The sequence below is a fragment of the Lagopus leucura genome, unplaced genomic scaffold, assembly GCF_019238085.1.
Source record: "Lagopus leucura isolate 7727_CA_CO unplaced genomic scaffold, USGS_WTPT01 Super-Scaffold_100004, whole genome shotgun sequence".
In the NCBI taxonomy this organism is placed as follows: Eukaryota; Metazoa; Chordata; class Aves; order Galliformes; family Phasianidae; genus Lagopus; species Lagopus leucura.
Window position 1 is genome coordinate 29,907,821 of NW_024962264.1, and position 25,378 is coordinate 29,933,198.

The following is a 25,378-nucleotide window of genomic DNA, read 5'->3' on the forward strand; positions in this document are numbered from 1 at the left end:
CTTCATTTCCCTCTTAATTGTGGGGTATCTTTCTTAGTGGTGTGTGCAACTTCAAGGTTAGAATATTTTCACCCTCAGCTCTTTAGTGCTTTTGCTTTATTTTAATCACCTCTGTCTCTAATTTCACCTCTTAACCTTGAACAAAAGGTTGCACTTAACTGCCTTTATTGTACCTGTGGCTATATAACACTTCAGATGCATCGTCAATCCTTATACGTAAGCGTAAAGATTTTTTTTATCAGGGTTGCTAAATATAATAAGACTTTGTTTGGATTTAAGGTTGAGAAATAGTTGCTCAATAGCTCAAGGAAAAGTAGTGCTTGAACGTATTAAACCTGCTTCACTGCATTGGAATTGAATGAAAGTGTATTTGTCATGCGTGGAGGCTGTGCATGGAAACTTCTCTTAGGTTGGCAAATTTTGTGCTAATGAAGTGAATTTTAAGCAAACTGCTAAACTTGAATATTCTGATATCATTTCCATGTCTGACAGTTCCTGCTTTCAACAGAGAAACTGAACAGCTCGAGAACAGTAGCTCTGTTAGGTAGCCCAGCCTTTGTGTCTTTCAAGGCAGAAACAATAATAGCGATGAAGGAAATAGACGGGTCCTTTGTTCTCCTCTGTCCCCAATGAAGCTTCGTTCCAAAGCCTTAATGGCACAACAATACAGTGCGCAGTGCTCTAAATCATTCAGCATCTCATGATCTATTAGGCCAGGCTTGTGAATAACAGCTGAGCTGGAGTAGTGTCCTGGGTACAGGGTCAGCGTGATGGTCTGCAGAAGCAGATGCCTTTGTAATGCTGCTGATACGATGCCTTGGAATCAATACAGCCCCAATACTGTTTTTGTACCCTTCTTACCTTTTGAGGAATGCTGAGTTCAGTGGAGGTGTTCCCTTAGTTCTGCATAGCACTTTAACACTGGTGACTCCTGCCCTTGGAGCAGTTGGGCTCATGGAACTTGAAGGCCATACTGAGCTGGGATGGAAGATGTCTGCTAACATCATCTTTATTGAATTCACAGACAAAATGGAGCCATCAGTTGCTTGTGGAACGAGGTTGGAAATGGGTTGACGATTAGCACAAAGTATTCAGTGTGTTTGGATTGGGACTTTAAGGGTGGTGCTCAAGTTTGTGTTTCAAGTTACAGAGTTCACCCATAGGGCTGTCAGATAGCATCACTGATCTTGCTGAGAAAACACATTGACGAAACAGATGGTGTTAGCAGAGTATAAAGTTTAAATGCTTTCTGTTGCAGTGTGAGTTCGTCTCCAGTACGTTACTGACGCATGCAGCACCAAAATGTGCTTGGAAAGAAAAGTCTTTTCTTGCTTAAGATCTAGTACATCTTCTCAAGGAATGTGAGAGGTGTGAAGATTTTCCCATAACTGCATAAGTGCTTCTTATTCAGGCTAAAGTAGTGTTTGGCTCTGTATGTACAGTATACAGTAGTTTGTATATTGGATGGCTACAGCTGGGGCTTTAGGAGAGGCAGCGTAGCTCCCACAGCTTCTGCCTTCCCTGGCATAAAAGCTTGGAGGATGCTTTCTGTGGCCTTCTTGGATAGTAAATTTTGTACTTACCTGTACCTAGAGAAATTGATTTTGACTTCTGAGTAGGATGAATCCAAGTCCTGAGTAGGCTCTCATGTCAGACAAAAGAAGAATTCTGGTTAAGATGCTTGTGGCTTCACTGGTGACCAGTGAAAAGGGGAGAGTCAGGTCCACTGGTCTTTGTGCTACACCTTGAGTTTTCCTTCAGAGAAGATCTTGGAAGTGAATGAAGCCTGAGAGCCTCTGTGCATGGAAAGAATGCAAGCGAGTCTGGGCTTGAGTGCTGGCTCGGGCCTGTGCTTCACTGAAGATGTAGGCGAGCCCAGGCACCCTTCCTTCACCTCTGTGGGCACTGAGCTGCAGCCGTGATGCTCCAGCTGCTCCCTTCCCTGTGCTGTTCCTGTTGGCACTACAGGTTAAAGGCATGTAACCATTCAGCATAATACTTGAATGGTCCTTTACTCTGTACCCATGGACAAAATAGTGGAACAGAAGAAATTGCTGCAAAATAGAAGTGTCCGAATTTTTTTTTTTAGTTTTATTTGGATCACCCACCTCTTTGCCAAAAATTCAAAGTATAATTTTTGTTGAAAGGGAATATGCTACAAAGCAGTTCTGTGGAAATCCCAGCTATGTCTTAATGTCAGAATCTTCTCCAGACACTAAAACTGTCTCCAGCTTTTAAAATAATTACTCTACCTAAAGATCAAACTAGAGGAGCTCAGAGACAGTGCAATTCACTGAAGATTAAGTACACAATTTATATTGAAAAAAAAAAACACAACACAAACCTTTACAAAACCATCTTATGCTCATCATGCTCAAAATTTACCTCCTGGTGAATAACCTAAATGTCTTCTGAGCCTGTACAGCAGCATGTGCATAGAAACTTCCCTGAACATCGTAAGTTCATGTAATTACTTTTCTACAAATGAAGCTGTCTTTCTTAAATATATTTCTGTCTCTTTAATCCTAAATTCTGGACAAGACATCTTTGTGGTAAGTAGTCCTAGTATGGTGATGCCTTGACTTAAAATAACTTTGTATTTTTGCCTGGTAACTTGGTAAGGGTACGGAGTGTTTTTGAGGAAGAGATCACTGCTGTTCTGGCTATGACCCATAGTTTGAAGTTCTCAGAACTGTGTATGAAGTCGTGAACTGCGGTATCAGCCCAACTTCTCTGGCTCTGTTCCCGGACCACTCGTTTCACTTAAGAGAGCAATAAAAAATGCAAGATAATTCCCAGTTATCTGCACCATTAGTATTATAGTCTATTTTCCTTTTACCTTTAAACAGTCATATTCCAATTAGCTGCTGAGCATAAAGCAGTTCTTTGTTACCAAGTGTCTCCAAGATATTGGAAGACTAAAAGGCAGCTTTGCATCTCAGCTCTGAAAATGAGCAGGAGTTAGGCAGTTTTACATTCTTCTGAAATGAAGATTTCCAGCTGAAGATGACCAGCAAGGTTTGTAGGTATGAACTTGTGTAAGTACAGGGACAAACCCAAACTGCTCTGGAAAGCTGATTGGGTTGGGCAGCTTGTGCTGCACAGCTGCTGACCATGCAAGTGCTTTGTTGCCCTCTCAATCCCTGTCTCTCTTTGTGGCTATACCTGATACTCTGAGCTGCAGAACTGCTTTTTATCTTTTTTTTTTTTTTTTTTTTTTTTTTTAAAGTTGGTGACCAGTAAGGTGGCCCTGCCCTCTTAAAAAAAAAAAGGGTATGAGAATTGCCATATCTCACTGTTTTTATATACGTCCCCAAAGCAAAATGATCATTTCAGGCCTTTTTTAATTTTTTTTTTTTTAACCCAGAGTTTTTTGACAAAGTTTTTTGCCTTTAGTTTTTGTAGATAGATGGATGTGGAAAGAGGATGAAAGAGGACTGGCTGATCAACACGAGCACATGAGCCTGGTGCAGTTTGCTTGCAGATGAATTCTTGCCATGAATTCCTGGCCTGTTACCTTTGTAACCTAAGTCTCCCGTGAACCACTTGCTAATTGTAATGCTGTATGTAAAATCAACCTGCATGTTTTCTTGTAGGCTATATATAACACATAGTGTATTAGCATCAATTGTGGCTCTTTAAGATGCTTTCAGTTTATGAAGTGGAAGTAGGCACTCTTATTTTACAGAGGTTAGGAAGAGGAAAGAGAATAAGGGAGCTCTATATTTCTTTAAATGGCTTGCTCATGGTAAGCTATCATGGCTTCAAAGCCTTATTGAAAGGACTAAAGTTGTGTGGGAACTGGAGAAATCTTTCTGAAGAGGGTGTTTTAGGCTTGCTTGGGAAGTCTGTAAATATGGACTGGTAGTAACCCTGTCATAATAGTGAAGTCAAAAGGGTTTGGCCTCTGATACATAGTGAGAGGAGGTCATTACAGTGACAAACCTGCTTGAGTGGCTGTAAAAATGCTACAACAGCCTGCATCATGTGAACAGCCTTCTTATGATAAGGGAACATACAAATGGTCTTAATTTTTAAGTGCTGTCTTTCCAGGGAAAAATATTTTTTTTCTATGTCCATTTCTAGAGTGGTTGAGGGTTTTCAGACCTTGCCTGAAAAAAATACCTATGCTAGAGCTGCATTTTTCTCTTTCCTTCCAGAAATCCTGTTCTGGACAAACTTGTTGATGATTACTTTGTTTATATGAGAGGACGCAGGACCTTCTGCACTGGTGCTGCTCATCAGCATCACTGCTTTGAGCAGTCTTTTTCTGCAAGTGGCTGTTCTGTGGCAGCGTTCACTAGAAAGAAGTTCATAAGATGTAGCCATGAACACTTTCTGGCAAGAAGCAACTTTTCTGCTCTGGGTTATTGTTTTAAGCTGACATGAGTAACTCTATTTTGAGCTGCCCTTAAATGGATGTCATCTAGAGGACAGTCTTGTTAAAACTTGGTTGTTGCCTGCTCAGCAGTTCAGTTATGCTCTCTTGGCTGTGGTTGGAGGATGCAGTAAATCCAGCTTTAGGGCACTTAGAACCAAGTTAAGAATATTACTCTCCCGTGAAGCAAACTCATATTGCTGGTAAAGTGAGTTTACCGATTTTAAATGGATTGCCTTTATGCGGGATCATGTATTGTCTGCTTACACTGCTCTGCTTTTATGCTGCATCATGTTCCTCCTGTCCCAGTGGCAAAAGACCTGTATGGCTTTGCTGACTAACGCAGCAAAAATGCAGTCATGCCCCTGCGTGGTCTGGGGCAAACTCTTGCTGGCTGATTGATAGCCCACAGGTCCAAGATTAAAGATTGGACTGGGTATGTTCCTGACTGGTACCACTCCTGGAAGTCAAGGTTGTGGATCACTACACAGGGTATCTCTTCAGCACTATATCAGCTAAGCATGTAGGAGGACAAGGAGCATTCCTTAACGTCAGTGGCTTGCTCACTCTGTTCCCCTGCAGGGATCTTTGAAAAGTGCATGAACTCTCTTGCTTTCTTTGCAGGAACAGTCAAAGGAGTGAATGTGCGGATGAGGCACTTGGCAGTGAGTTTCCCCTGGACTGTAATCCCTGGTCTGTTGTATCCCAGCAGCCTTTGGTGCTCCATGCCAGTTATTTTTTCTTGGCACGCTGGCAAAATTGTGCATGTACATGTCCCACTGATAAAATGATATGAAATGTAGAGTATCCCAAAGATTTTGCTGCGTGTGTGTGTAAGACAGGTTAGCAATAGCCAGGGATCAAACGCATTTAACTCTGTCTGAGCATAACTCCTGAAGGCATGTTAGGCTGCTTTTCTTGAAGAAGAGCGCACATCTGATGTGGTGATACAGAGAGGAACCGTCAGTTGCAGACCTGTTTCTGCTGGGTGATTCCCATGGGTGCCATTCATCAAGGACCTGCAGCCTTTGGGTTCTGGGGCTTATGTTAGCAAATTGAGTATTTGGTAAATACTTGATGCTGTTGAAACACAGAATGGCTCCCTGGGTTCATGATGCTTTGGGCTGTGATTATTATTATTATTAATAATTATTAGTATTATTATTTTTGTCATTCTGGTTGAAGCTTAAATTGGTGGAAGTGAGGAAATTCTTTATTTCAGTTTCTTCCCAAACAGCTATAAAATAAGTTGGTTTTGCTTTGCTCTCCTCTTATCTCTAGAAACGTTTCTTCAGCAAATTTGTACAGTGTTTTACCTTCAAGTGGTAGTGGAAGAAAGGGCATTTAGCTTGAGATTTGGCTGTTTGCGTTTCTACCTATCAGATCTGCATTACTTTTGATTGACTGTTATGAAGACAGTGTCTTACGCTTGTACTGAGAAGGAGGTGAGTGTTGGCTTTCAGGAGAGACTTTCTCATCTTCCCTAAGGAAGAGTCTCTATAAACTCCTCTGGACAGACAGTTGTCACTCAAATGAAGGTGAGATTGGCTTGAAGTATTTTGGTCACTGGACACCACCCTATTTTGCTTTGCTTGGGTAATATTTTTTGGAGAGTTTTTCTTTCCTCTGTCTGTGTTGTACTTACACCGACATTCAGATGTGGTGACTTTGCCTTATCTTAGTTTAAATGTATGCTGTCACCACACTCTTTTTGATGTGATCTCAAATGTTACCACATCCTTCACTTTGGAGAAACCGTTGTCCGATGTGTAGAAATCACTTGTTCTTTCAGAGACTGTCATTCAGTAACTGGTTGAAGGTTACATGAAGATGCCACTTATGAGCACAGTTGAAGAAGCTCCTGCTGCTGAATATGGTTCTATGCTGTTGTGCCACTGAAGGGGATTGAAGGAGATTTCTGAAATCATCCATGTTCAAAATATCCTTTGTGCTGCTTTATGTTTTTGAGACCAGCATATCATGAAAGCTTTTATCGCTTCAGCATGCTGAGTATTGGATGAGAAATGCTGTGCCTGCACTATGTGAAGTGCTGAATGCACATTAACTCTCTTGGCTGCTTCAGATGTGTCCAAAACATTTTATACAACCAGGCTTTCTGCCTGGTAGGGGCTGCCTCTGCCAGTCAAGCTTTCTGCTGGATCAGATGTTATCCATCCTCCTAGCAGCAGAAAGCTGGCACGTCTCAAGCCTGATGTTAGTGTTGGGACCTAAAGTTTGTGATGCTTTGAGAGTGACTTAAGCACCTCAGAGGTGCCTGGGGAGGTGATGAGGAAGGAAATGTGCAGCTCTAGTGGTTGTGAATTTGAAAATACAGGGCTTGAAAAGCTCTAAACTGTAGTTACAGAAGCGAAATTAAGATAGAAGATAGTCTAATGCATTTTGTATTAGAGGCTTTTTTTTTCTTTTTTTTTCTTTTTTTTCTATGGAATAGAGGCTTTCCTCCAAAATAGTCACAAGGGGGGAGACAAGTGCAGTAGCTGCTTGCTGCGAAGCTGCAACTGAAAATACTTGATTGTTTTCCCTGGAGAAAACCTCATCTGAATTAATGGTGCCACTTGGTGTGCTGCTCCACCCCACATTGTACACACTGCCTGTTCTTTTGCTGAATGGGAAATGGACGTAAACCTAGGAACTCCCATTTCAGATAACAATTTATTTCAGAGTCAGCCTGGCAAGATTGAGAGACTTGCTTTTAATATCCTTGTCTATAGGTAGAAAGCCCTATGTCAGATCTGTGCTATCCATATTTTGTATTCAGCAGTGCAGGAAAAAATTTCCCGTGGTTGTCATTTCCTTGTTTAGGTTTATAGATCTGTGTCAATTTATATATGGGTGTATACAAATGCCCTGTCTAGTATGTGCTTTTAAAGTCTGCATCTATTTTAGACTTGAGTGCTGAACTGATGTAAAATACATGCTAATGATGTTGCAGGCAGCTCTTAGTCCATCATACCTAGTCTTATGTCACAATACACCACTTTCAAGGAGCTCTTACATCAGGCTTGAACAAAGAGCAACTGCTCTATGAAACAGGATTAGTTTTCAATAGAGACTGTTTCAGTTGAGGAGTACATGAACACATTGTCATAAATCAGCCCACTGTAGCAGTTTTGTCTAAGATTTACTGAGCCTAAAGTCATGCCCTGAGTTATAAATGTCCTGTACATGCTGCCTAATTTTCTTTAAGCGGGGCAAAAGCTTGTAGTGTGGCTTGAGGTCATCTTGGCATGTTAGTCTTCTTGCTTAGTCCTCACTTTAAGGACTCCCACTTCTCACTTCTGAACAACTAAGATTTTTGAACCTCCCTTGTAAATGATATGAAACAGGTGAGGGAGTTAGGAACTTTCACTGGCCAAAACTGAACATTTGTCATTGATATGGGCAACAGACAAGCAAAAATTAGGGTTAACCAATTAGACAGGTAAAACATAGTCAGGCAATTGTCTGTAAGGCAAAAAAAAAAGTAACAGAATTACAGGAGGGCATAACATTATCATGGTAAAAAATGGCAGAAAAACCCAATCAGGTCTTGCAGGGTGTCTTGGAGCAGTAAAACTCTTATGTAAGAACATTCCTGAATTCCTTTCGAAGAGTGTCATTACCCTTTCTTGGTTCCTGCTGCATTAAATGTAGCTAATGTACCTAGAAGGTCTTCAGAACCAGCACATCAGTTGTCAGAGGTTCCCCTGGTCTAGCTGGAGGGAGGGCTGTAGCTGAGGCGCTACCACTGAAAAGGTATGATGAGATGAAATGTGGACTTGTTGCCTTTATCTCAAGTTACCGATCTCTGAGTTCCTATAAAAAAAGGAAATGAAAACAAACAGGGAGCTGACTTGCTTAGTTTTTAGAATTGTGTCATTTTATGGTAAGCAATCTCAACAGAGTGAAACAATGGTTTCAGCTGCTACTACTCAGCTACTTCAGCTCCTATTTAAGATCCAGTGCCAATTCCTTCCCTCTCTCCCTCTCCCCCAGCTTTGTATTTCCCTGTATTTTGACAACACTATTTTTGTTTGTGCAGAGGAAAGTACTTTTCACATTGAGGTTATGAGAGAATTGAAAAGAAAAAGCTTCCATTTCATATTGCATATCATATTCTATATCAATCCTGCCAGGGCGTTTTTTGCTATGTCCTCCCAACCAACTGACAAGAATACTGACTGGGAAAACACTTGAACTGAATGAATGGGCAGCAGTGTAAAGGCAAATGGCTACCTGCACATCCATCAACTGGAATGCTGATGGGGAGGTGATCCCTGAACAGTGAGTTTTTAGAGGGACAAAGAAGTGCTAAGGAAAAGCGTCCATTTAAATGACACTTTTAGGAACAGACTGAGCATGAAAGTGGTTTAAAAAACAGAAGAAAAAGTGTGAAATAGCAGCGTGAAAAGTGGTCTTGATGCAAAAGTGTGTTAGTATACTGATGGGTGCAGGATGTGTGCTACTGCTGTACAAAGCTATACCAGTGACAGCGGAGGTTTGCCTGTCTGGCCAGGTTTTTGTGTGCTGTTTGAAATCCTGCTGGCTTGGCTCAGTAGACTATTCCCAGAACACACCATCTAGTCATATATATATATATATATGTGAGTATAGACTATGTGTGTATATATATATATATACACATACATACATACATACACATATGTATATATGTATGTATGTGTGTGTGTATGTGTGTGCGTATATATACATATATATATGTGTAGTCTGACCTGGGTGGACTTCTGTGAGAGGACCTTGAGTGAAAGGGAGGCAAGGAGCCTAGCTGCAGAGATTTATGTTGGCTGTTGAGGAGCATGCTTACCTTGTACTTTGCTCTGCCTTTTTCCATTTAGCAAGTGCTCTTTTATGTCCAGAAATGAGAGGCGTGTGTCACTGACATGTTGGAGAGCAGCAGCAATATTCTGAATTTTCATTCACCCTTTGAAAGGGCAAGTAATTCAGATTGTGCATTTGTTTGCAAGCTGGTAGTAAGATGATAAACTCACAAAACTTTCTTATTGTGTAATTCCTCCTCATCTTATTACAGCAAAAATAATTGGCAAGTATGTCACATGTCTTGTGGTCCAGTGCATGCTGGCAGTTTGTTGGAGTGAGGAAACAGTTCAGTGCTGCTAGCAGGAAAGCACAGATGAAAACAGCCTGTGCCTCTTTGAGGTTGTATGTTCCAGCCTTTTCTTGTGTGTCCTCCATCACTAGGAAGAAAAAAAAAAAATAGGATAATTTAGTACCTTGCATGCATTCCTAGATTTTAGTCTTGCAGATGATGTGTTTTATCTTGTGGTTCTGCACAGGAGATGATTGGCAGTGCCATGGAGAGAGGAAATGACATTCTCCATTCAAACAAGCCTGCTGGAGAGGGAAGAGGTGAGATGGGTCTTTCTGCATCTGTTCTACCTGATGGCACTGTGCAAAGCAGTCATCTGGGGCATCAGTTCCCTGTTGGCTGTCAAGAGTTGTTTTAAAATAAGCTGGGTTTGGTTTTGGATTTAAAAATACTGTAGCACAAGTTCTTTCTGCAGAAGAAGGGAGCTTCTATTCTGCTGGTGGGTGCTAGCTTTTGCTGAGAGTGCATGGGAACAAATACTGTTCTAGAACTGACAAAGGGAAATGCATCGGGTAAATATGTCAATCTGTTCTCTAAGTGCATCAACCAGACCATGCTGAGGACAGCCAGAGGCTCATTTTTCTGAGTGCTGGAACACATATGCAAGTTTTTGAGAAAAACAAAATGCACCTAGCATCTAAAGAGGATTTTCTCATGTTAGATGCTTACTTACTTATGGACTGTGGGAGAAGCACTTGGGACCAAGCGTCCTTCCTGGTTTCCTATTCTCTTGACCAGTCATTGCAGTAGCTGCATGCTTCACAGATTTCAGAGAAGGTAAAATGGTATCTCTGTCTCTCCTCAGCCTGTTGATGGAAGAAACACTTAGCTTATTGTCTCATGATCTCCAAGATACATGTCTGCATGCTCACTTGGCACCTAACTTCAGTGGCTTGGGAAGGCTCTGCTTGGCACTGAGAGGGAAGCCACAAGGGGCTTTTCCCTCTCCTTAGGTACCTGGAGCTGCTGCTTATGAGCTGCATCATGTTGCTTTTCAGAGCCCCAGTGGTGATGACTGGCATCCTAAAGGCAGCCAATGGGTATGTGTACATGGGTCGCTGTGTTTGCTCCTAGCAACACTGAGGAGTTGAGAGGTGCAGGAGTCCTTTATGTAGTGGCTGCTGGAGTGTCCAAACAGATCAAGCTGTCAAAGCCAGGTGTCTGTTCTGCTGGCGAGCTACAGAGGCTCCTCAGCTGCAGGCAACCTTTTATTAGCTCTTAAGCGGCAAAATGAATTGTGTGACGGACAGAATCTTTCTGCTGTGCTTGTTAAGTAAAAGGCATGGGGGGATGGTGGCGTGTGTGCAGATTCAGATGTAATACATGCTAAATTGTATGACCTGCTAAACAACTTAGCCAGCAATATCTGCTGTATACTCAGTTTTGTCTTTTTTTTTGTCTTCTCCCCGAGACTGTCACCAGCCATAGTGTTCCCACTCCACTATATGGGTGACAGTTTCTTGGGGAAAAAGTCCTGGCAGTTAAATGACAGCAGGCCCTGAGAAGCAGGTGGAGACATCTGTGCATGCTCCTGTCTCCCTCGCCTTTCCCACAGATGGATGGATGCAGCTTCCGCACATCTGTGTGAGCTGTGACAAGGAGCAGGAGCTGTAGTGCTGGCAAGGCATGGTTCTGAGCAACACTGCTGTGTGATCCAATGTTACGTCCTCCCTCCTTCCTCAAGCCCTTTACAAGCTCTGCACCCTGTCTTGTTGCAAAAGGATTGCTCTTAAAATGGGACTTTCACGTGAGCTTTGCTCTCTGTTGCAGTTAGAGAGCTGGATCGTTTTTTGCTTTGTTCAGTCCAGAGTTTGCTGGAGTTCCTTCCTGGTTGCAAATGAGTTTGAAACGGGTTAGATCGTGAAAGCTTATCAGCAAGAAATAACACTCATGTTTCACTTGAGCTTCGTTACATATTTATTCACTCGGGTGAGTTGCACCCCCACACAACAGCTAGTGCTTTCTTTAAGCCAAACCTGATTTTTTCTCTTCCCGTGGCACAGATCGGAAAGCTCTGACGAGCCTTGCTGGCTGTCGGCGGAAGGCGTTGCTGGCTGCCCGGCTCGTCTCTGTCCTCGCACTCTCCAGACGCCGCTGCTGTGCTAAGGCTGTGTGGCCAATAGGTGGCAGCACCCCATCTGCTTACCTCGGCTTTGGGGAGAAAAGAGGGTTTTCTGCGGGTACCCGCTGGAGAACGCTCCGCTTTCCATTGTAGCCTCAAGTGTGAGTGAAAGTGAAGTCTTGTGCATCCTGAAAGCTTCCATGCATTGTAAGGATCCTTTCTGGAGGCTCCCAAACATAGGTTTTCATGCAGGAGCAAACTTAATCAGATGATCTTGAGTTTGATTTTTGTCCTTTTTGTTTGTTAGTTTTAAAGACCTTTTACAATTGTAAACTGGTCAGTGAACTCTGTTGAGTACACCTAAAATATGAGAAGTTTTGGAAAAACACAAAGTAGAGTCACTGGATTATTTATTTTTTTTTCCCTTTCAAGTGTGTGGTAACTTTCACATAACGATCTCAAAATAAACCCTGAGCCTTGCTACGTCTATGCAAATAAGGCAAAGTTATCTCTCAGTAACGGCTGGGGGACAATAAAGCTAAGGTTACTTGCTACGTTACACTTTGCAAGTTACTTTGAAGGTGTGTTGCAAGTGTTTGCTGCTAAAACAAGGGGACCTGCAGGACAGGTTTGTACTGTGATGACAAAAACAGAGACTGTAAGATAAGCGTAGCCGAAGGGAAGGCATCGAGGAATTGTGTGGTAGGTGAAAAGCAAGCACCAGCCTTACATAATTTGGTCTTGAACCACAGCCATTTCATTTTGAACCTAAATCGGGTTCACTTTACTAATGTTGAGTATCTGCGAAGCTTTCATCACAAAAGTAATCCTGGATCATGAGTATGCTGAGAGGCCTATGTACTTTTTCATTTCTTATGAGTTCTCTGCTCCTTGTGGAATAGCTGGAGATGAGGCTTTGCATCTTTTCTACTTTGGCGTTGCTTAATTTCTTCCACTTTTGCCCACCTTATCCTGACTTTTCTCTAGATCCCAAATTCTGGGACACCTGTTAGTATTAAATTGCTCTTGTTATTTTCTTTGTCTGGCAGACTATTTCTGTGAGCCTGCAAATTTGGTTTACGATTGCGTGCTGCGTTGGATAGGCTATGTGAGACTTACATCTAAGTCCTATTGATGTGTGGAGTCATTTCTAAAAATGCTTGGTATTGATCTAATTAGGCGCCCAGAGAGGCCAATTACTCAGGCAGCTCTTACTTTTTTCACTCAAATATATAATGTTGGAGTACATGAGTTTCTCAGATCTGGACTCTGGAAATAGAAAACCATTATTTTCAATTACTCTTTCGGATTTGTTTTCAAAACCTTGCAGCAGCAGTAATGAGGATGTCGATCTAGATAGAAAGTGTCTAAAAGTCCCATCTTTCTACCTTACTCAAAGGAGCCAAGCATCTGACTAATAAGGCACATTTCTGGTCAGAGGTCCTAAAAACATTTCTGCCCTTTCTCGCTTTTATCCAGTGTCTCTCTCCATAGGATGGAAAGTGAGATTTCTTATGGCAGCACGTCACTTCTAGAGCTCTGTCCCTAAAGACCTAAGCAAAGATGTTTTGCTCTTTCATGTGCCTTTTTAAATTTCTGCGACTCTTGTTCTATGTTATTTTAAATATTCACCCTTCCCCCCCTGCTCTTGCCTTTATGCATTCATGAAGGATGTTTCTTGCTAGATTTTGGCTGGAAGAAATCTCTCAGTAATCTGAGAAGGGCAGAAAAGACCAAGTCAGGGGAGGTGGCGCTTGGGAGCCTAATCCCTAAACTCCCGCGGATTAGAGTCGGGGCGCTGCGCCAAGGCAACCCAAGCTCTATTCCTGGCCTTCTAAACCCCCTAGCTGCTTTGGATCTGCACTGTGCACGTTTCAGAGAAAGCACTGAGCTTGCGATGTGTCGTCAGCAGTTTTTGAACCCTCTGCGAGCTAGAAAGGGCATCTCTGTGATGAACCAAGCGGTGGGAGCAGGGGGTGCCAGTGGTTGGGGTGGAGAGAAATGTGGGATCAACACTGTAATTGAATGCACCAGAAACTAACCCCAACCTTGTTTTTCCCTGTTCCCTTCCTCTCTCCCAAAGTGTGACTTTGCTTTCAGCTGTCACATACTTGGTTTGATGCTGCCAAAGTTTGTATGGAGAAGCTGTGCTGGAAACAGGCATTGGGCAGAGGCTGCAGGCTGTGCAGGTGTGGTTGCATGCATGCACGTGTTAGTGCTCAGGGAATGGAGTAAGTGCTGGAGCATGTTGCAAGTGAAGATGCAAGAAGTTTGCAGAGCAATAAAGTGTGTGTGGCTTGTTTGATTTGGAAACTCAACCCCTCTGTTCCAGATGTTTTCAGCTGTGTTTATAGCAAGTAGCTACTGTGCTGCTCTTGGAGGAAAAAAAAAAAGTAATTGTGGTATGCCTACGCAACAGTTGCATGCAGGCAAGAGCAGCATTAATGATACTGAAGGATTTAATGAAGAACTTGAGCTTTCAGGGTAGGCTTCTGTGTCATGGCTATGTGTTGTGTTGGTAAGAAGCATATTCTACCCCTTAATGAAGAGTAACAACTACTTGTAAAATGATTGCTTTTGGTACTGTCTGAAATCAGTCAGGATCTGAGGCTCATGTTCCTTTCTAGGTATGGTGCCGTATTATTTGCTGCCATCCGGTAATGCGGATGAAGAATATGTGTTTTCATAAGTTTAGATACTGGTTTTTGAATCTGACTTGTTTTGCTTTTTTTTTTTTTCCTCATCTGCAAAACGTCTGGATTTGCTCACATGAGCTGAGCTGCAGCCTGCAAACTGGAGAGGAGGCTGACAGCTGTGTTAGTACAGGTATTTGAGGTGGGGGACATGATAGCAAAGATGAAAGGGCTGCTGCCGAACTACTGCTTCTAGAAACAGAGAGCTCTGGTGATTTTCTAGCCAAACACTTCTCTGTTTAGGTAGACATGGGCACGCTGTTGCGAAGTAGATATCCTAAAACAATTTGCTTGCCCTGTTTTTGTTCAGTTTTTATACTGTCCTGAATCTGACTGTGCCTCTACAAATCCCTTTGAGTATTTGTTAATACCGCATTTGGAACATCCTGTGGGATCACAAGTGAAAGTCATATAGATGTGAAGAAGTTTGGAAGAGTTTGGTTTTTTTTGTGTACCAGGCTTAGCTCTGTTCCATCCAGGAAATATGAATAAAAGGTAATGGTTTTTGATTATTATGCATATATACCTATTTCTTACCAGTGGTAGGAAAACAAGTTACAAACTCTCTCCCCTTCTTTTAAGAATAGAAAATTTGCACAGCTCATTGTCTAGCAATGTATGTTTAGCTTCCAAGTGATATGCAAGTAGATTATTTAATACAACTAGAAATGTTTTCTTTGTTATTTTGTCATTTTTGTGTTTGTTTTCAGAAGCGAGCTTGCAAATGAACCATTGAAAAGCATTCAGGCTCTTTATTTTGTGCATGAAATGTAGCATTAAGTGTGTCTGGGCAGTGTCCCAGAGGACTTCACAACAGCAGTATAGAATTAGGAGCCTTTTCTGTAAAGAGGAGCTGATAAGAGGTGGAGAGAGATGGAAGGGGAAGGAGAGCAACTGCTGAAATCAGTCTCTGAATAGATGAATGAATGGGTGACACACATAAATGACTGCTGCGATGGCCTGACTTACTGGAGCTTGGTCTCTGGATAATCCCCGTATGTCAGATTTCTGTAAGGCCAACATGTGACACAAAGCTTGCCTCTCGACAGACAAGTGTGCTTTGCTGGTATTAAGAGGCTGGCTGAAGCCGAGTCTCCCACTGTGCATTCGAACCCGTGCGTATGTCTGTGTATAGTATGTGTGCTGCAGCCAACATCCTTTAGAAGAACTTGAAAGGGAAACTGGAATTCCACAAGCTCTTGGCTCTTGCATAGACAGTCTCAAACTTGCCTGAGTGTGTGTATGTCCTAGTTAGGGAAAGAAAAAAAAAAAAAAAAAAAAAAGGGGAAAAAAGGAAAAAAAAAAAAAAACAGAAAAAAACCCACAAAGACTTCTAACGGGGATTACCTTTCTCACACCTGTCACCACTGATGTCCTCTCAAGGTTAGAACTCGAGCGACGCGAGGCCAGCTTATACCAAACGCCATTTGAAAGAAGCTCTATGAAGGAACGGCAGGCACTGGAAGGAGAACGGGAGTCCCCACAGTAACATGAACAACAACTTACAAGTTAACCTGCCCAGGACTTGGGCTGGTTCAAATAGCTCACTCCAGGAGAAGTCTGAGCATTCCTTTTTTCTTTTTTATTACTATAGGATGGAGGACGAGGCAGTACTGGATAGAGGGGCTTCCTTCCTTAAACATGTATGTGATGAAGAAGAAGTGGAAGGTAAGAGACCTCGGACTGCTGGGGATTCACTGTTCTTCCAATTCTTATTTGTATATAAAATTACCAGATAGGTAGTAGAGAAAATGGACGTTTTTGTTTTGACTGAGTATTAATCCTAAAATTGGCCAAAACACCATTAAGCTTACTCAGGGTCAAACTGACTTTTAAAATTTAAAATACATTGTCTTTTTCAGTTCAAGAGTGAAAGTTAGTGTATGCTCCTGGTTCACATTTGCACTTTACACAAAATCCCATTCACTGTCTCTTGCATAGTGACCGTGCAGCACAGGCTATTTGTTTCTTCTACATGAGTTTTGGCAATGCTTGCATATCCCCACTGCACCTCGGAGGGCTGGAATGCAGTAACAGGTTTTGCGGCGTGAAAAGAACGGCAGGATTTGTACCAACTGTTGGGGGTGGGCATGGAGGGTGTTTTCCTGGGTTATTCTTTTGTCTTTTGAAGAGTTTTCCCTGGAAGAGAAATTTCCAAGAGAGCAAAATGTTTCCTTACCTTTCAGGAAAAGAGTAGATTTTGAAAGTGTTTTAATTTTCTCTCTGACTGAAAACATTGTGAAATGTGAAAGGAGAAAGGAGCTTAAAGTTTAAGTTTTTAAGATTGGCTACGGAAAATTTTTGAAGCTGATAAGAATGAGTTATTTGCAGCAAATTCTCCTTTCCTTGTTTTACTACAATCAGTTGACAGGGTATTTGATAAGCTAATAGGGAAAGAGGAGGAACAAACCATGGACTGTACTCTAGCTAGAAAGGAAATGAAGCCAACGTTCTGCCTCACAATGTTGCCCTTCCCCTTTTGACCTGGATCTGTAGTTTTAATCTAGTTTATTTGTAAACTGCGACCAATGGCTTTCCTTTAAAATGTTTTGAAAGGTATACGGTTTCATGTCATTAATACCAGTAGCGGACATCAGTGGATTGAGCAGTGTGAAGGAAAACTGTCTGCAAAATTGATTGATTCTACAACATTTGCAGCAAGACCAGTCATTGCCATGAAAATACCTGTACTTTTTTTTCCTCCCCTCTAGTATGAATTCATCTGTGCCCAGTAGCTATAAATCACCATGTTGAGTTTAATTAGTCCATTTGCTGTCTGCAGGGTTGGAATGACAGGGTTTTTCTATTAGATTTTTGCTTCTAGAATAATTGATACTTTGCCACTCCAAAGCAGAAACTTTTGGGAGGAGGAGAGGAAATGTTTCTTGTAATGTAATGTCTTAAGTGTTGCCACGTGCTCTGATGGTGTGTATCACCCATATGTGATACACAAGGAGTATGATACAGATTTTTATTTGAGAAGAGTGGTACTTGAATGTCCATTTTAACAGTCTGTGACAAAGACCATTTGTGAAAAAAGTCATGGCTGATGTTTTAAGTAATATAGCATGTTTGTCTCCGTGTTTCAGAGAAGAGGTTATCATTTGATTTTCTTGGGCTAACAGACCAGCTGCTCTTCATCTCACTGGGGTAGGGGAAAGAGGAGGTGGAAAAAAATACAAAGTATTTCTGATTGCACACAGTGGACCTCTGAGAGCTGTAGCTGCTTGTCTGAATCTGCAGAGACTTGGGCTCTGTAGCCAGCTAATTCCCTTGTTCACGCTAAATGCAGTGCCTTGATTCTCGCCAGCTTCAGTGAATGACCTAGCTAAATCACAAAAGAAGCTGCCGTCTGTGGTGGGGCTGGTGCTGATGCTGTAGCATCTGTCAGTGTCACGATGCAGAGGGGTGTGCATATGATCTGACTGGTGAGTTGCTGCTCAGCCGCTCCTTGCTTCTGTGCTGGAACAGTCTTAAATCCAGAGCTTGCCTTGCAAATTTGAGGTGTTACCACAGTGCAAGTAATTATTCAAGCTCTGGCAGTTTGAAGAGAACTTACTTGCCATAACTCAGAAAATGCATGTCGGTAATTATATCTCATCCTTTACACACACAGGTACGTGCCTTGTATATAACTACAAGAAACACATGTGCACCTGATACGTACGGATGTACCCCATGTGCAATCACAGTATGCACTTATCTGATGGAATGATTCAAATGCCAGGTTGAAGGCCCTTGGCCTGCATTTTGTGCAGATTGTTTTAAGTCTCTTTGCTAGATGTAGAACAAGGATCTGAAGCACAAGTTTATGAGGAGTGACTGAGGGAACTGATGTTGTTCAGTCAGGAGAAGAGCAGGCTCAGGGGAGACCCTGTGGCTCTCTACAGTTGCCTGAAGGGAGGTTGTGGCGAGATGAGGGTCAACCTCTTCTCCCAGGTAACTAGCAATAGAATGAGAGATAATGGTGGCTCCCCACCAGGGGAGGTTTGTTTTGGATACTAGGAAAATTCTCTTCTTGGAAAGAGTGGTGATGCATTGGCACAGGCTGCCTAGGGAGGTGGTGGAGTCATTGACTCTGGAGGTGTTGAAGAAAAGTGCAGATGAGGTGCTGAAGGATGTATTGGAGGTGCATTGACAGTTGAACTTGATACATCTTAGAGGTCTTTTCCAATCGTAGTCTTTCTTTCATTCTGTGGTTTCTGCTTTAGAGATGCAGTGACATAGTTTCAAGAAGAAGATCAGTATGTGTGGAGACCTGAATGTGCTCATTCTAGCAGAGAGAACTTCAGTCAGTTGATATTGTTAGAATTTTTCTGAAAGGATTGTACTGGCTGCATCCTCTGTAGAAGGTAACTTCTGATGGAGTTATCTCCAAATGTATTTTTTTTTTTTTACTGATAATTTTTTATTTTTTTCTGCTTTCATGGGAGAAAAATATCACACAGTTGTTTGCCTTTTTCTTATTCATTGATCTGCTAATAATTTCTTTTTCATTCAGCAGTCAATTTTGATCAAATTTCTTAGGAAGGCTGCTTGAAGTTATTTCTTTGAACTTGTTAGAAAGCAGCTGAGGAGGGGGATGAGATGTTATAATGCCCTTAGAAAGCTGACTGGTTTTCTTGCTTTTGAATATGCCTGATTTAAAACAGATGAAGACAGTTTTTGAAAGTCATCATCCTGAGCATATTAACTCTCCAGAATGGAAGAGAAAAACAGTATGCTGTCACTCTGAGGTAGCAAGCAACTCCCGAATTCAGTCTGTTATTATTTTGGTAGCTAATTGCCTTGTGTTATGTCTGTCTGTCAGATGGAGATACAGCTCTGGATTAGCACATCGCTCACTGATTTGATTATGTAGTGGTGTGGGGGAAGAGGAAGGAGTGGGGGGAAAATGGGCATTTCTGGTCAGCAATATGTTTAGACATTTTCAGCTTGAGGTGGTTGTCGGTCATGCCCTTGCTGAGTAAATGTAATATTAACAATAGAAACCATGTACACATTGCAAAAGAATGTCCTTTTGGCCTAGATCCAGAGATTATTTAATGCTTCTCTAAAGTGGCACCTCAGTCTAATCCTACACTGCATGTTTCTTCTATTTTATTGGTAATATCAGCTGTGGACATTCAAAAATGACTTGGTTGCATATACCCTTCCTATTGTCTTTCGTGAGAGAAAGTTAATTGATAAAATGATTATGTTTTAGTTTTCAGAGCTGCTTTGCTGTCCATAAGTGATGTTTTGCAGAACTATCCAGAAATGTTACATGGCGAGACGGAGAGGTCTCCTAGAAGTCCTGTTCAGACTATGAAAGAAAATGAGAAACTTATGTTTTGCTGGGGAAAATAAGAGCAGGCACTGCCCTGAGCTGAACCTCCTGTGTAAGAGAGCCATTCCCATTCATTTTGAGCACTGCACGTTCCTTTCCTTGAAGGTAACGACATGTTGCTGTAATGCCACTGTTAGGAGTGCTGGTATGTGTGACACAAAGAGATTACTTAATAACCAATTTTGCAACAGGGGAAAAATAAAGCTCCACCTTATCCTTTGAGATAAGGTATTCTTGGCTCCTTAAGTAACTTCCCCCAGGCTTGCCGTCCTGCCTTTGCAGTGGGGTGGAGGATGCAGGATTTCAAGTCTGGCAGCTCTCTTACTTGAAAGCAGGGTAGCACCCTGGCTGTGGCCCATAGGAGAAGGGACTAGCTCTCATGTAAAGTGTTTTGTCCTGTTTTTCAATGGATTCTCAAAGTAATGGCGTGGAGAGTATACCTTAGCACTGAATTCCAGAAGAACTTCTGTTACAGTGAAAACTGTTCTGTGGATTTCATTAACATTACAGGATTTACTGCATACATAGCCTAAAACAGGGACTTTGTGGGAATGTCTGGGGACATCTTTTGCCATTTTTGCTAATTGCTGCCCATGCTTCCATCTTCCTGTTCTTGACCATGTTGTGTCACTACACTTTGTTGGTAGAAAGCTGTGCTATGGTGCTTGGATCAATGAAAAGAAACAAAGATTGCTGTGAAAATTGTTACCTTCATTAACAGAAGGTAGAAGATATGAGAAAGCTGTTGCATTTAGCCATTTACTTTGTTTTCTTCTTTTCTTCTCCCACTGCAACCCTCAGTTTTTTATGACTATAGACAGACCACCTCTGTTTTCAGAAACAATCAGAAGACCTGTTTCATATCAATTCAAGCTTCTAATTGCTTCTGAAATAAGTACAATAAAAAAAAAAATGATCATGTGAAGTCTAGCACAGAATGTACTTCATTATTTTTCTGTGGTACCTACGCTAGTCAGCGTAGGCTGCATTTCATTTAGTTTACAGAATTACAGAACTGTAGGGGTTGGAAGGGACCTCCAGAGATCATTGAGTCCAACCCCCCTGCCAAAGCAGGTTCCCTACAGCAGGTCGCACAGGTAGGCATCCAGGCAGGTCTTGAACATCTCCAGAGAAGGAGACTCCACCACCTCCCTGGGCAGCCTGTTCCAGTGCTCCGTCACCTCACTGTAAAGAAGTTCTTGCGCATGTTTGTGCGGAACTTCCTATGCTGCAGTTTCCAGCCGTTTCCCCTTGTCCTGTCTCCACTCACCACTGAAAAGAGTCTGGCCTCGCCATTCTGCCCCCCACACCTTAGATATTTATAGACCTGGATCAGGTCCCCTCTCAGTCTCCTTTTCTCAAGGCTGAACAGACCCAGTTCACTCAGCCTTTCTTCATAGGGGAGATGCTCCAGGCCCTTCACCATCTTCGTGGCCCTCTGCTGGACTCTTTCCAAGACATCCCTGTCTTTTTTGTACTGGGGAGCCCAGAACTGGACGCAGTACTCCAGATGAGGCCTTACCAGGGCAGAGTAGAGGGGGAGGATCACCTCCCTCGACCTGCTGGCCACGCTCTTTTTAATGCACCCCAGGATGCCATTGGCCTTTTTGATCACAAGGGCACACTGCTGGCTCATGGCCAACCTGTCATCCACCAGGACACCCAGGTCCCTCTCTGCAGAGCTCCTCTCCAGTAGGTCATCCCCCGACCTGTACTGGTGTATGCAATTATTCCTCCCTAGGTGTAAGACTCTACACTTGCTTTTGTTGAACCTTTTGTTTTGCAAAAGCAAGATGCTGAGGATTTAGGGACTGCCTTTTTTTTCTCTTTCTGTGCAGCAAGTGACATGACTTGGGACCAACAGGCACAGATGGGAACCTGAATGCCCCACACAGTAAAAACAGGATGAGTGGTTTGGATTTTCCCAGCTGTGAAGTGTTTGGATGAAAGATTTCAGTTGAAGTTCTCTCCAAATTTGGTTCTCAGGACACTTGACAAGATACTGAAATGTGCCTTTATCTGTTTTGTAAAAAATGACAAGGTCCTAGTGCTATGGCTCCAGTACTTTTGATAATATACTAAATCCCTATGGAAAAGCTGGGAGGTGTTTTTCTGTGTGTGAATTAATTAAGTCAATTGTATAAATGCTGCAACTTCTGTGAAATGTAAATCACTCGTAACGTGGTTTGTTCAGAACTCTGTTGTCCTTTAGATAATATCACTGAGTCATTAGTTAGCTTGATGTTAGTAAATCTGTGAGCATGTTTACTGTTGGCACTTTCCAACCTGTGTCTGTTTCACCTACTGTTGCATGAAGTATCTTTCTGGTTACTGCAAATGCTTTTAATATGTTGGTAGGGATCAGGGTTAGCTTTGAAGATGCTGGGGTTGTGAGAGAAGGTGCTGAGAACTCCTGAAAGCTCTATGAGGAAAATCTGCAAAGCTCATATGGTAATAAACTGATTTTACATAAGGTAGCATTGATCTGCACATATAGAAGAAATGCAGAAAATGGTTTTAGAGCAGCTGAGTCAATATATGATGTATTTCACCCACTGCAAAGAAAAGATTGTGGTTTTGTTTTGTTTTGTTTTTTTTAAGCAAGGATAAGTTCTGTACTGCATATAACGTACTTGGCAGCAGAGTGATACATTCTATACCATTCTGACAATGGCTTTCCTTATAACCAAGCTAAATTTCACATTTTAGTTTGCAACGATTTCCCTTTGTTCTGTTGCAACAGACCTTGCTAAGGAGTCTGTCCCTTTTTTTGTGTCCCTTTAGTTACTGAAGGGACAGCTCCCCTTTACATACTGAGCGGGTCATCTTAGGGATCAGCCACAGTATTTACTCAGCTCTAGGGATCACATTCTGCTTCTATGGACATCTTCTGAATCCGTAGCAAGCAAATAATTTGATCATTCCCTGCCTCAGCTTCTCATCTGCGAATGGACCAGTTACACTTCCTGTGGCTGCTAAGGGTTGTTAACGTTGGTAAAGAGGAGCTGCCATGTAGTAGGAGTTGCACGAGAGACAGCACCAAAGGCTGCTTTCCAGCTGCTGAGGTGATTCACCCTGACATGCAGTTACTCTTTTGCTACGTTTTCAGATTCCTCCATTATGTGGTGGCTCTCACATAAGCCAATGCACACCCACCCAGTCTGTTGATCTTTACATTGCAACATCATATGCTAGCAACTTAGACTTTCCTTTCACTTGGATTGTATTTCTACTCCTGTTGCCCAGCACTGTGGGAACTTCCCTAGAAATGAAAAGAGAGAAAACTTCCCGGATTGAAAAGAGAGACAGAAACCTGTAGTGCTTCCTGAAAGGAGCAACAAGCCTTTTGTAAATGTAGCTTCTGTTACATTCCTTCCTATCTGATGCCCTGCTGGCAGGAGCTTGGCCTTCTGATACACCCAACCTTAGCTGCAGTATGCCTTCCAGAAAATAAGCTGTTGCCTCTCTATGTCGAATTCCAACTGCAGTCTTGGAAACATGGTTGGCTTGCAGTGGGGCTGTTCTCCCTTATGATGTGGTACTGCAGTGTTGGGAACTTATAAGGACTTCCCCTGAGCTGCTTGGCACTTGCCAAAGAAATGGGATGCTGGCTAGGTAGATGTCTGCCTGGCATGTTGTGGCTGTGCATCATGTTTTGGTTGCTGATTTGTTCCCTGTCTTCACTGTTTGTTCCTCAGGCTTCAGACAATTGACTCTTGATGCAGTAAAAGATGGCTAGTAGTTCAGGCTCTTAAGAAAACACAGGCTTTGCTTCAGACACCCTTGTGTCCATCAGCATTTATAGTAATAATGATGATACAGTAAAAATTTATAGTAATTTGCTGTGCTTCCAAAATCAGAGGAAGAATATTGGAAGTTTTTATTCTGGAGTCAGTGGCCTGGAAAAATGGCAGTGGCTTCCAACTGAAGACATAAGCTCAGTAGCTATGAAAATCAAGGCTCTTATTTATATTGGACAGTGATCTAAAACCTGCCTGCCTGTATTCATTTAATAGGGAGAATTGCAGGTAGGTATTAACTTGGTGATTAATGAGATGGAAATAGGGAAAACAAGGCCAAGATTTTCAGGCAAGAAGGGCTGTTTTGGATATATCCATTTTGGGTGGTAATTCAGGGCATTTCTAAAGGAGACTCGATTTTTAAAGTAACTGTGATCAGTTCTTGATGTGGATACCAGAAAATCTGAAAGTACTGTGTGTCTGAACAGCTTAATCTAAAACTTAGAGCAAGCAGCTGTGCCCAGCACAACTCTCTTCCTCTGCTCTGCTCCCCAAAGCTGCACTTTTGAAAAGTTTTCTTTAAGTAGAATCCAAGCAATGCTGGCCAGATTAGATCAGATAACAGCAGGGCAGGTTCGGTGGCTTCTGTAACCTCTCATAGCTCCAAAGAGGAGAGAAAGAAAAGCAGCTTACGGGGTTGTGGGTAAGAGTCTAGCAATGGCTTATATAAAGCTCAGTGGTAATGCCCCAAACACATTTATTGTTATGTGTAAACAGTGTCGGTCCATTAATTTATAGTGGTATCTTTTAGCTGCTATTGGCATGTGCCTTCTTGGCTTCTTCAGACACACGTTCTGATCCTTTCCGAGCAATGACGGACTGAATTTCCTGTTTTTGAATTTTGTAGAATTGTCTAAAAGCCAGATGAAGACCTTACTTTTAATTTTTCTCTTCCTATTTTAGACCTTCCTGATTCAATTATGTGAGTTCTGTCTTTTAGAACTATCCTGTTCTCTGAGGCTAGCACACATTTTAAACCTGCTTCACTGGAACGGCTCCTGAGTCTTGCTAGGAATGCGGCATTTTGTCTGGGTCATTGACAGGCAGCAAGTGAGCATATGTTTGAAACTGAGAAGTGCAAACTTCGGAAAGATGGCTAAGAACACTTTCTGTCTGGCTAACTATAGTCTTGTTATATGGGAAGCTTGTAAAAATTGCAGAGGTCATCTCACACGAAGATTAAACCAGCCTTTTGAAGATACTGAAGATCTAGGAGCTTGCTGATAACAAAAGATTCTCATACTTACATGCTGTCTTCCACTACCCAGTTCAGTTCCCTTCCCCGTGTAGTTGTTTTAGTGCATAATTAAATACTGAGAAGTAGTACAAATACGTAATGTGCTCTTTGCTCAAGTTCACAGCTTAATTAAGTAATTCAGTGCATGTTCATTGCCTCTCTTGAACTTTTCCATCCTAGCAGTGAAGATGGGATCCATTATGAGAGCTGGCAGAACTGAAGAGAGCTGTGCTGTTTCTAATCTTGTCCTTTCTTGCTTTATCTTTCAGCTGAAATCTAGTTTACATTTTGTCTCTCCCTGAACCTCCATTTTCTCTTTTGCCCAGTACTCCTCACTACTTTTCTGTTTTCCTCATGGTCTTTATTAGATTGTGAACCCTGTACTGAATGTTATAGTTACTCTGTTTATAAAGTGCTTGGCCCCATCCCTCAAAAGCCCATCATCTGATCAAGTCACATGGACCGTTTTCTTTGGCCAGCAGCCACATAACATGGAGTAATTAGCTTATTGCATATTGTCATTTTAAATGCCTTAATGCCTGAAGGCCATCCTGATCTCATTTTGTTCAAATAGCTGGTTACAGGTTTTTGCAGTCATTGTAGATGTGAATTATTCTATTTCTGCCAGTCAGTCTCTTGCCTAGCATCCTTTGTCCAAATCCAGGCATCCACTTGATGTTTCTGGTCCTCTGGTTTGTGTTCAGACCCTTAACAGGGCTTTGATTCCCATCATGGAAACCTCTTGCAGGGA

The 25,378-nt window shown here is 42.1% G+C and overlaps 1 protein-coding gene across 5 annotated transcripts in view; it reads left to right on the forward strand.

The window, feature by feature from the left end:
- The window catches only part of SLC4A4 (solute carrier family 4 member 4), a 197,592-nt gene that overhangs the window by 17,632 nt on the left and 154,582 nt on the right, over nt 1–25,378 (forward strand). For 4 of the 5 annotated variants that reach the window (XM_042872176.1, XM_042872180.1, XM_042872177.1 and 1 more), the window contains exon 2: nt 15,856–15,929. In XM_042872176.1, the coding sequence (XP_042728110.1) occupies nt 15,856–15,929 (74 nt within the window). Of the gene's footprint in view, nt 1–9,693; nt 9,767–15,855; nt 15,930–25,378 lie in introns of all 5 variants that reach the window. The other variant, XM_042872178.1, reaches the window with a different exon arrangement.